The 11,988-nt window shown below is 42.1% G+C and overlaps 2 protein-coding genes across 2 annotated transcripts; one reads left to right on the forward strand and one right to left on the reverse strand.

The window, feature by feature from the left end:
• The first annotated feature begins 5 nt into the window (after positions 1-5).
• LOC108260689 (beta-1,4-galactosyltransferase 1) lies at positions 6-8,645 on the forward strand. Its single transcript, XM_017461136.3, has 6 exons — positions 6-546; positions 1,557-1,789; positions 3,534-3,721; positions 4,876-4,998; positions 5,079-5,183; positions 5,269-8,645. The coding sequence occupies exons 1-6, from the start codon at positions 252-254 to the stop codon at positions 5,405-5,407; spliced, it is 1,083 nt and encodes a 360-aa protein (XP_017316625.2). The 5' UTR covers positions 6-251; the 3' UTR covers positions 5,408-8,645.
• On the reverse strand, positions 7,988-9,771 carry spink4 (serine peptidase inhibitor, Kazal type 4). Its single transcript, NM_001201064.1, is given in 4 exon segments — positions 7,988-8,108; positions 9,201-9,313; positions 9,505-9,536; positions 9,630-9,771. Coding segments are annotated over 4 exon segments (234 nt in total). The 5' UTR covers positions 9,673-9,771; the 3' UTR covers positions 7,988-8,062.
• Between the last annotated feature and the right edge of the window lie 2,217 nt (positions 9,772-11,988).

Below are 11,988 nucleotides of genomic sequence, written 5' to 3' on the forward strand. Positions count from 1 at the left end.
AGAGAGAGAGAGAGAGGATTAACCGGATTGTCCCCGGAGTCGCAGGGCTGCGCTCGTGCTCTCAACTTTCACGCGTAAAAGTGTGCTAGAAATATGATAAAGCGGTGGAATTCGCGGATTAACCTCGTGATGAAAACCAGATGAACACACACTGACGTTTTTCCTTTCCTTTTTCACCCCTTTTTTATTTGTATAACTTTGTTGTTGTTGTTGTTGTTGTTGTTTTAAATCTCGCCCGCTCGCGCACCGGGATGAGGGAGTTTCCCAGGTGTCTGTTGAACCGCAGGAGCCCGCTGCTGGTGGTCGTGTGTGTGCTCGCGGTGATGTTCTTCTACATGCTGCACTTCGACACTTCGCGCGTCATGACATTGCCGTTCACGCGGTATCGCGAGCTCACCAGCGTCCCGGTGACCAGCGCGCGCAACAACAGTGTACCCAGCGCGCGCAACAACAGTGTACCCAGCGCGCGCAACAGCAGTGTACCGACAGTGGACACGCAGAGCAATCAACTCCAACAGTACTGTCCCGAGACTCCTCCGAAGTTAGGTACTATCTATCTATCTATCTATCTATCTATCTATCTATCTATCTATCTATCTATTTATAGTGGTGCTTGAAAGTTTGTGAACCCTTTATAATTTTCTGCATAAATATGATTTTCTAAAAGTTCTATTTTGGTCTCCTCCATCCACAAAACATTTTCCATTAGTCTTCTGGCTCGTCCATGTGATCTTTAGTAAACTGCAGATGTGCAGCAATGTTCTTTTTGGAGAGCAGAGGCTTTCTCCTTGCAGTCCTGCCATGCACACCGTTGTTGTTCAGTGTTCCCTGATGGTGGACTCATCAACATTAACATCAGCCAATGTGAGAGAGAACTTTAGATGCTCAGAAGTTCCCCTGGGTTCCTCTGTGACCTCGTGGACTATTACACGTTTTACTCCTGGTGTGATCTTTGTTGGTCTCCGCTCCTGTGCAGGGAACGATGGTGTTGAATTTCCTCTGTGTTTACACAATCTGTTTGAATGTGGATGGGTGGAGTCCGGACTCTTTAGAGATGGTTCTGTGACCTTTTCCAGCCTGATGAGCTGCAACAACTCTTTTTCTGAGGTCCTCAGAAATCTCCTTTGTTCCTGTCATGATACACTTCCACAAACACGTTGTGAAGATCAGACTCTGGTAGATCCCTGTTCTTTAAATAAAACAGGACGCTCCCTCACTCGCACCTGATCATCATCATCCCACTGACTGAAAACACCTGACTCTGATCTCACCTTCACATTAACTGCTAATCCTAGAGGTGCACATACTTTTACCCTCACAGATACTGGGATCAATTTCCTCAATAAATAAACAACCACATTTTTTGGCTGTTTTATTTTATTACATACACACACACACACACACACACACACACACACACACTGAATCCATCCCTATGTTCACTGATAAGTCTCTCTCTCTCGCTCTCTCTCGCTCTCTCGCGCTCTCTCTGTCTCGCACTCTCTCTCTCTCTCTCTCTCTCTCTCTCTCTCTCTCTCTCTCTCGCACTCTCTCAGATGGGCCGCTGTATGTGGATTTTTCCGAGCCGGTGAACTTGGACAGTTTGCTGAAGGACACTCGTCTGTCTCTGGGTGGACGCTTCACGCCGAGCGAGTGTGTGTCTCAACAGAAGGTGGCGCTCATCATCCCATTCAGAGACAGAGAGCTGCACCTGAAGATCTGGCTCTTCTACATGCACCCCATACTGCAGAGACAGCAGCTCGACTACGGCATCTACATCATCGAGCAGGTCTCACACACACACACACACACACACACACACACACTCACACTTCCTCTACTTACTTCAGACTCATTTAAACACATGACAATACAATATGGATATAATCACAGTGATATAAACCACACGATACACAAATACAGCATTAAAAAAAGTTTGTTAGCAAATCCTCAGCAAATCTAAATATCATCTATATTGTGAAATATCTTATTAATTGAAACATTTATCATTGTGTTGTTACAGAAAGAGCGTATTCTCAGCGAGGTTTAAACATCCTGATTATCACCGACAGTTGTGTATTCATGTCGTTTTGTGCAGACGCAGGTTGTAATACTGCGTGTACGTTGTGTATGAATCTCTTATAGAGTTTGGGTGTGAATTAAGGCGCTAGTAAAGGGCTTTCGTTCACTCACAGACGCCAATCACGTCAATCCTGCTAATATCTATAATATCTATATAATACCACTTTCCACCCCTACGTCCATATCTCCACGTATATATCTCCACGTCTATATCTCCACGTCTATACCTCCACGTCTTTATCTCCACGTCTATATCTCCACGTCTTTACCTCCACGTCTTTACCTCCACGTATATATCTCCACGTCTTTATCTCCACGTCTATATCTCCACGTCTATATCTCCACGTCTATATCTCCACGTCTATACCTCCACGCCTATATCTCCACGTCTATATCTCCACGTCTATATCTCCACGTCTATACCTCCACGTCTATACCTCCACGTCTATACCTCCACGTCTATACCTCCACGTCTATATCTCCACGTCTTTATCTCCACGTCTTTATCTCCACGTCTATACCTCCACGTCTATACCTCCACGTCTTTATCTCCACGTCTATATCTCCACGTATATATCTCCACGTCTTTATCTCCACGTCTTTATCTCCACGTCTATACCTCCACGTCTATACCTCCACGTCTTTATCTCCACGTATATATCTCCACGTCTATACCTCCACGTCTATATCTCCACGTATATATCTCCACGTCTATATCTCCACGTATATATCTCCACATCTATACCTCCACGTCTATATCTCCACGTATATATCTCCACGTCTATACCTCCACGTATATATCTCCACGTCTATACCTCCACGTCTATATCTCCACGTCTATATCTCCACGTCTATACCTCCACGTCTATATCTCCACGTATATATCTCCACGTCTATACCTCCACGTCTATATCTCCACGTCTATACCTCCACGTCTTTATCTCCACGTCTATATCTCTCCAAAAGGTGGATTGAGGTCAGTCGTCCTTTTTGGAGAATTTGGACAAGTCGATCTCGTTCCACCTTCCCTTCAGGGGTGTGTGGTGTAATTTCCAATCAACCGGTTTTGCCGGTTTCACTCGCCTCGATTTGGAGAGTTTATTTCCTACAGTTTCACCTATAATTATCGCAGTCGTGAGTTTAGGCTGCACCTCACAACTGCATCGTCTTTGCAAAAGACCTGTATCCGAAATCACTCGCTAATGTACCATTCCCTCTATAGTGGGTGTGAGTAAGTATAGATACGATGTATAGATTAGGCAGCGCCTGGGCCTCACTTTGTTTTGTAAATGTTTAAGACGATGCTTTACATTTTCATCTTCAAACGCAGATTTTCACTTTATCAACTGCTAGTTCACTTTCCTAGCTAGCGATAAACCACGAGGGCTCGTCCATGGCGAATGTTATGCTTCCATTTAGAAATGTGTGTGTGTGTGTGTGTGTGTGTGTAGGACGGGGATGAAACGTTTAACCGAGCGAAGCTGTTGAACGTGGGCTACGTGGAGGCTCTGAAGGAGTACGATTACAACTGTTTCGTCTTCAGCGACGTCGATCTCATCCCCACAGACGACCGAAACCTCTACAAGTGCTACGACCAGCCGAGACACCTCTCTGTGGCCATGGACAAATTCGGCTTCAAGTAAAAAAAAAAATTCTAATATGGAAGAGAGAAAGAGAGAGAGATATGTGAATTCTATTAGCGTTTATGATCATTTATAATTTGCATCTGAAAATTCGAAAATGCATAAAAGCGCACACGTTTATCCTCCGATCGTTGCTTAGCAACTGTTGCTATGTGCTATTGCAAGTTTTTTCAGCACCTAGCAGCGTTTCCTGTGGACACGTTTTGAATTTGATGTGCATGTGAATATATAAATGCACTCTGTGCGTTATTATCTCGTATGCAAACGTGCTTGAAACAATATTTCAGTGTTTCAGAAATCTGTTCAATTGTACGCTTGGTTGCACAAGAAAAAAAAACTGCGTAAAAGCATGGATTGTGCTGAAATCTTTCTGAACAGTGGGACGAGTGGGGAAAAACGCTATAAAAACGAAAGCAGTGAGGAAAAAATCATGGATTGATGATGATGGAGTGATCGAAGAGGCGGAGTCAAAGGGTGAGGTCACGGGTGCGGTGGGGTTTAGCTGTTTGCGATTAGATGTAAAATTGTTAAACGGAATTCAGTAAGACCGGATCAGTTATACTTTACACGCTGTTATCGTCTCACCCCAACCGAAAGCGCAGTGGCTCCGCCCCCATCCAGGGACCGCACCCTAATTTGAACCCTTAACACATTTTTAGTCTGGAATTTTAAACAGCAGGTGTGTCTCTCGCTCTCTGTCACTCTCACACACACAAACATGCACGTGCCCACACACCCTGTCCTGCTAATAAGCACTAAAGTATGTGCCAGTATATGAGAACAGTGTGTGTGTGTGTGTGTGTGTGTGTTCACCCGTAAAGTAAATTCATGAAACAATTCATCATTTTAAACACCTATAAATAGAAAGGAATGGAGGTTGATGCTATAGCTAGATTGTGTTAAAGCGCTACGCTAGGCAGTTTCCAAAAGTCTAAAGTTTTACTGCGCAGTTTTCTGATGAGGGCGCCAATACTTTTAAAATATGTTTTACGTTATTTAATTGTTTTTGTTAGTATTTATTCCTTATTTATGAGTTGCAGCATTTTGAAATGCTGCGAAAGGTTTTGTGAAAGGATTGTTTATAGTGTGTGTGTGTGTGTGTGTGTGTGTGTGTGTGTGTGTGTGTGTGTGTGTGTGTGTGTGTGTTTAGGTTACCATATAATCAGTATTTCGGTGGTGTGTCTGCTCTAAGTAAAGAACAATACCTGAAGATCAATGGCTTCCCAAATAACTACTGGGGCTGGGGGGGTGAGGATGATGATGTCTTCAACCGGTGAGACACACACACACACACACACACACACACACACACACACACACACACCCTTCATTAATTAGCTTTCTTTTTTGTAGCTTGACGCTTCGGGGAATGTCCATCTCCCGACCTGATCACAACATCGGCAGGTGTAAGATGATTCGTCATGCGAGAGACAAGCTGAACCAACCCAATCCTCATAGGTAACACACACACACACACACACACACACCCTGACACACACACACACACACACACGTATGTGATGGGGTCTCTGTTCATTCGCAGGTTCTCCCGAATCTCCCGTACGAAACAGACGATGGACACAGACGGCATCAACTCGCTCAACTACACCGTGGTGGGCTGGGAGAAAACCCGGCTGTACACCAAAATCATCGCGGACATCGGAACGCCTCCGAGTTTATAAACCGCAAACACGTTCCCGTTCAAGTTCCTACGGAAGTAAAGATGCTGACACCGAGCTGCTTTTCTCAGAGACGCGTTTACACACAGCACGGCTTTTACATATCCTCTTCTTCTACTTATTTTTATTATTCCTTCTTTTTATTATACTTGGCAATATAACCTCCTGGACTTTTGTAAGAAGAAGAGCTTGGAGCCCAAACACAACGAGAAGTGAATGAGAAATTCAGAAGCAGTAAAGTGCTGGGCTGGAGGTGGAGGGCGTGGTCGCGGAAACATCAGGAAACACAGCATGTGGAGTGTGTGCAGCGTTCAAGGGTCTGTCACAGGACCGGAACGACCAGAAGGACTACATACCTCGGTACCTTGTTCGAAGACTATTTACTATAAATATTCCTATTGTGTGTGTGTGTGTGAGAGAGAGAGAGAGAGAGAGAGAGAGATCGTTAGGCATGTTCTGATAATCATATCACAATATTTAACCCACTACGGTTTGCTAGAGATGCATAAAGTAGACATCATTAGTACACATGCGTCGACGCTGGTTCCGGTATCGGGTCTCGGTCCATTTTCTATTCAAAAACGCTCTGAGACCAGGTGCACAAACGACTATTAAATTATTAGTAACGTATTCAAAAAGATATCACGATAATATCATAAACTGATTCCTTTAAACCGAGGACCAAACAGCTCTTTAAATACATTCTCGCAGGGGCTGGAACTCATAACCTTCCCCTCAGGGGTGTCCAAGCCTTAAACACCTGCCATTGGTTAAAGTGCGTTTTGTCTCAGATGCTCAACACTAGTTCATTACTGGTTCAGTTTAGGGTTGTGAGTGGGATTTGAACTCACAACCCTAAACTAAACCCACAGACCCCACCGACCAGCACATACCTTAAACTAATCCCAAGCATACACTACTTAAGACGCTACACAGACGTAATTAAATCAGAACAGTGTCTTTCTGACAGCGATAGGATTTGAACCTACAACCTTCCGGTCACCGATACAGCGTCATTCAATTCAGCCTTTCGCTTTCAACTCAGGTCTTTTCTTATGGGTTCAGTGTGGATTAAGGGCCTTTTCTCAGGGACCCAGCGCTGCCGCTCTGTCAGGATTGGGATTTGAACTCACACCCTTCTGGTCATTAGAACAGAGCCATAATTGAGAAAGTTTTTAAAAGGTTACTTAGGGACCCCACGTTGCTGGGATTTGAACTCGCAACGTTCTTCTCACCAGGACTGCTGTATCGATATTACAGCTGAAATAACATGACAGAGTTGTGTTCTGTGCCAGGTGACCTCTTCTTGCTGAGAGGTTTAGCACGCCTAAATAAAATCAATCCAAACACACCTTTACCATGACCACAATTATATTTATTCATATTATTATTAGACAGCAATTATGGGCACGTCTCAACCTGTGATTGTTCCCTGGGGTATTTCAGTTAGGCATGACGATCAAAGGACAAAGAGCTACTGAGACTGAAGGGCTATTCTTTGTAAACCAAAAGGAAAATGAATCATCAGCGTTACTGTGAGGGTTATCAACCTGCTCGACTGCTCACCTTGGAATTCATTTTAAAGTTAAAAGATCCCGCCTTCTAGTCATCGCTGCTCATCAGGAAGAAAAGCTTAGGAAATACTTACACTACAGTATTTAACATCAAAGCTTCTTTCAAATGAAGGGCTCTCGGGTTTGTTCTTCTACACCAGTGGTCACCAACCCTGTTCCTGGAGAACTTCTTAAGGCAAGGATCAGATGGTCAGGTGGACACCATTATCTTTGGAGCTAAAGTCTTCAGGGAGGGAGATCTCTGGGAACAGGGATGGTGACCTCTGATCTAGGAGAACCCTTAAAGATTCTATTCACAACAATGTTCTACTGTAACTATCCAAAGAACCCTTAAGGTGCAGGAGGGTTCTCAAACTTTTTACAGAGTACAGAGATCCCTTTAAAGAGGCTCGTGCTCACGGTTTCTAAACAGATTTAGCGTTAATAAGATCTGGAGGTCCAGCGGGAGTCAGGAAGGGTGTGTTAACGGCAGAGCTGGACTTCAGGAAGTCGGAACTCAGTCCCGACTTCCTGGTCTACATGGGAAAGTCCATCCTTCCTACGACATTATCAGCATTGCCGCCGTTTCTCACGACTGTTCGGTGGACTGTTCTGGTCCACTTTTCCTCTCATGACTCGGAAGCGTGTATTATCTCAGAAACAATGACTGATCAATGTCCTCTGACGAGTCGCTGCTTGGAGCTCGTCTCCGGTGGGCGTGGCCTGTCTGACGCTCTGATATGAGATGGGAGTGGCTAATACACTTCTGTAAAATTCACACATGTAATTTTGGTTTTGAAGAAAGATACGGTACATTTTTACTTGAACGAGAGCTAATCACATCCGACGTCAGAGTAGATGTTTCGACTAGGCTAATTATCCAGCGTGCTAGCTTGCTAACTGGCTAGCATGGTAACGTGATAATGTAATGCGCCAAGACGTTTCCTCGTGTGTAAAATGTCTTCCTTCTCAGCAGTGTGTACTGTATGAGTTTACATTGGAATGAAGAAACACACAATTTCACACTGGACCATTTCAAATGCTTTAATCTGAGAATTGTGTTTTGTTTTGTTTTGTTTTAGCCATGCTACATCGTTAAAGCCAATCAACAGCTGCCATCTCTGGCGATTAAGATGTCCGTTTTGGTTTTCCTGCAGAGAAAATTAAACAGATGACTGGAATGTTACTGGAATTTTTACGGGTTATTTTACATCACCGTTAATGAGATATTTTCTAACAGGAAGTTTTGATCAGCATTTTCTTGAGTAGCTCATCTGCAACACGCGGCTCTGTGTGAAATATTCATGATAACGGAAATAAACCTGCATTAAAATCAGGGCCGCGGAAAAACTGATACACAACACTACAACCTGAATGTGAAAATTGTCCCAAAAAGAATCCCCAAATAATCTGCATGGTGTGAAGGAGAAGCAAAATCTCCATTATCAGATGATCTACATATCTGTGTATTATCAGATTACAGCAGTGATCTAACAGCTGTAACATTCTGTTCATTCGACTCAGAAGTTATTTTGTTATTAATGCTTTTATTTTTATCTTAAACTGGCATAAACAGGTTTCCACAAATGTATTTCCTTGTAATTTGATATCCATGACTGCAGAATATTTTTGTGAATTTTTTTTAAACAAAAGATCAAAAGGTTCAACAATAAAGACAAATTTTCACAGCCTTCTTTCTTTGCTCATATTTACCAGGGGTGCCAATATTAATGGAGGGCACTCTGTGTGTGTGTGTGTGTGTGTGTGTGTGTGAGTGATATATATATATATATATATATATATATATATATATATATATATATATATATATATATCACACACACACAGGATATATTGTTAGCTAAATCAACTGATTTGCATTGACTCCGCCCCTTATTTGTAACCTTTACATAGAAAAAAGGAAAGTTGCATATTCATTACAGCAAACATGCCTCACACATGCCTCACACATGCCCATGTTATTTTGCTCATGTGAAAGTCGCAACGGAGTGTAAAGAGAGGGAATAAAGTAGCATGGGTTTTTTTTGTGGGCGTGGCCATTATTTAAATAAAATTGTCACTGCCATTATTTTAATAAAATGTAAATACAATTCCAATTGAACACAAAATACAATCATAAAAGTGTCAAATCTCCTCACAAAAAAACACACTGGCAGGTGTTTTTTTTTTTTGTGTGTGTGTGTGTGTGTGTGTGTGTGTGTGTGTGTGTGTGTGTTACTCACAGTCTCTGGACACACAGACCACACTCGTTGGCATAAGTGTTTCCATCCGTGCCGCACACCGGAGCAAAGTTTAGAGGACACGCCATAATTTCTGCCATCTCACTGCACTGGGGCTGACACACACACACACACACACACACACACACACAGTGTAAACATAGCAAAAGTATTGTCTCAATGAGATATAATGCAAGTCTTCCAACTAGGGTGTGCCAAAACTTTTGTGAACAGGTTTCTTCTTTAAATGTCTCTTTTCGGTTTCTGTGTGTTTGGTGTAATCGCAAACCCGCTGGGACTCGCTCACCTTCCCGTAGGATTCGGAAGACACCTGTGATCCTGAAATACAAACAAGTTCAACAGCTTCAGATTACATTCACAGTAAAAATTTATATTGATTTTGTGTGTGTGTGTGTGTGTGTGTGTGTGTACCTGTAGCTAGGAGGATCAACACGGAGAACAGAAGAATGGACATTCTGCAAGAGAGTGTTTCACGTTTCACTTACTCAAAGGGAAAGATGGCGCATGGTGGGAAAACACACACCTAAACACACACCTGTACACACACACACACACACACACACACAGAACTCATCCCTATGTTCACTGATAAGCAGGTTTAGCGTTAATTATTAACACCGTTTTATATAATACCGTGTTCTCAGGTGTGTGTGTGTGTGTGTGTGTATGAAAAAAGTGTAGTCAGTACTTCAACGTTTACCAGAGTCTTTATTTTTATTTTTATTTATTTAAAAAACAACAACAACAACAACATGAGTATGAGTACCTGTACTTGAGTGAGGGATGTGTGTATGTTTGCCATCTCTGGTACTCAGAGTTCAGACATAACTACAGACTTCAGCGCTTTTCAGAAGTTACATGAGAGTGACGCACCTGGGGGCGGAGTTTGTTTAAAACAGAGGCGTGACTTAGCTACGTGCTGAAGTATGTTCCTAATGAGATATAATGCAAGTCTTCCAACGGGGGGGGCAAAACTTTTGTGAACAGTAACTGATTATTCTCCTATAACAGCACGCTGTTGTTCTCGACTTATTATATTATTAAATCAGGACACTATATGAGTGTAGGTATGAGGACTGAGTGCTGAGTAATAAAGCATGTAGTGTTGTGTTGTTCTCCGGCCACGAGGGGGCAGCAGCGCCCCGACACGAGAACCTAAAACCGGTCTGAAGCCCTGAAGACTCAGATATTTAATGAGCTTGTGTTGGAAAGAAAGCGAGACTTCATTTCATCATAACCTCAAAACGTGTACACAAAGTGGAGTCTAAACTCTTTAGAGATGGTTTTGTGAGCTTTTCCATCCTGATGAGCTTCTCTGGAACATCTCTTTATTTGCCATCATCAGAAAAATCCTTTCTGTCATGATACACTTCCACAAACACGTGTAGTGAAGATCAGACTCTGGTAGATCCCTGTTCTTTAAATAAAACAGGACACTCCCTCACTCACACCTGATCATCATCATCCCACTGACTGAAAACACCTGACTCTGATCTCACCTTCACATTAACTGCTAATCCTAGAGGTGCACATACTTTTACCCTCACACATATGTAATACCGGATCATATTCCTCAATAAAGTGTAATATTTTGTCTCATTTGTTTAATCGGGTTCTCTTGATCTACTTTTAGGACTTGTGTTAAAATGTTTTAGGTCACATTTATACAGAAATACAGAAAATTCTTCAGGGTTCACAAACTTTAAAGCACAGTAATACCGTTTCTAAAGTATGAACAGACACTGAGACGGTGAAGAAACATGCTATAAATAATAAATCCATATATTTCTATCTCCTAAAACATCTGTGAAGGATTATGATATGCGCTAGCACGATGCTAAGTGTGAAACTGAAGCTAGCCACTGTGTTAGTTTGACTTTAGCTTAACTTTATAGTTATAGCGTTAGTCTAGTCACACAGTTTAGCAAATGCTTGTTTCTGATGGCAGTTTTATGAAGACTGTAGCACATTTAAATGTTTTTTTTTGTTGTTGTTGAGGTTTTTGTAGTCCTCAAAGTTGTAATGAGGTAAAAGGTGATGAATTCCTGCCTGCGTGTGAGTTATTACTCATGAAATGATTTTCCTGATGCCTTTTTGACCTGATAATCTGATACTACTGTAAATGGCGTCAGGTGCCAACATGGCTTTACAGTTACAGCTATCACAGGTAGTGTGGGTTGCCACATTGGAGTGATTTCTTCCCGTGAGGGATTTCTTCTTTCTTTCTTTTTTTAAAAAAAAAAAAACCTCAAAACATATTGGGAAGAAAGAAATGGACAATAGCGCTCCGCTCTCAGACTCTATAACTGTTTTGTAAATGAAATAAGACCCTTTTATTCAGACCTTTTTTTTAACGGTTCAAGATGTTGTTTATTTTATGTTAAAGTCCCGTATGGTCTGATTTATATGAATAATCTGTGAGAGCCCTTCTGAAATTCAAACAAATAAACAAACAAAACAAAAAACACTAGAAACCATCATAGAAATTCTAATGGTTTCCACTACAAACAGCATTGCACACCATCAGCTAACCATTGGTTACCGTTAATGGTATCCACTAGACATAACATGCCACTAATAGAAAGCAACAAATTACCAGTAGAGACCCACAGGGACCATTAAAATTTCCATTCAAATCAATACAATTCCCATTATAACCATTAAAACCAATACAAACTCTATGAGGGTTTCTATTGTTGTTTTCAGTAGGGAGCGCTGACGTGATAAAGACGTCTTTGACAACGTCACTGGTACATCCAGATTCATACGT

This window comes from Ictalurus punctatus, chromosome 29 (genome assembly GCF_001660625.3).
Source record: "Ictalurus punctatus breed USDA103 chromosome 29, Coco_2.0, whole genome shotgun sequence".
Classification (NCBI taxonomy): Eukaryota; Metazoa; Chordata; class Actinopteri; order Siluriformes; family Ictaluridae; genus Ictalurus; species Ictalurus punctatus.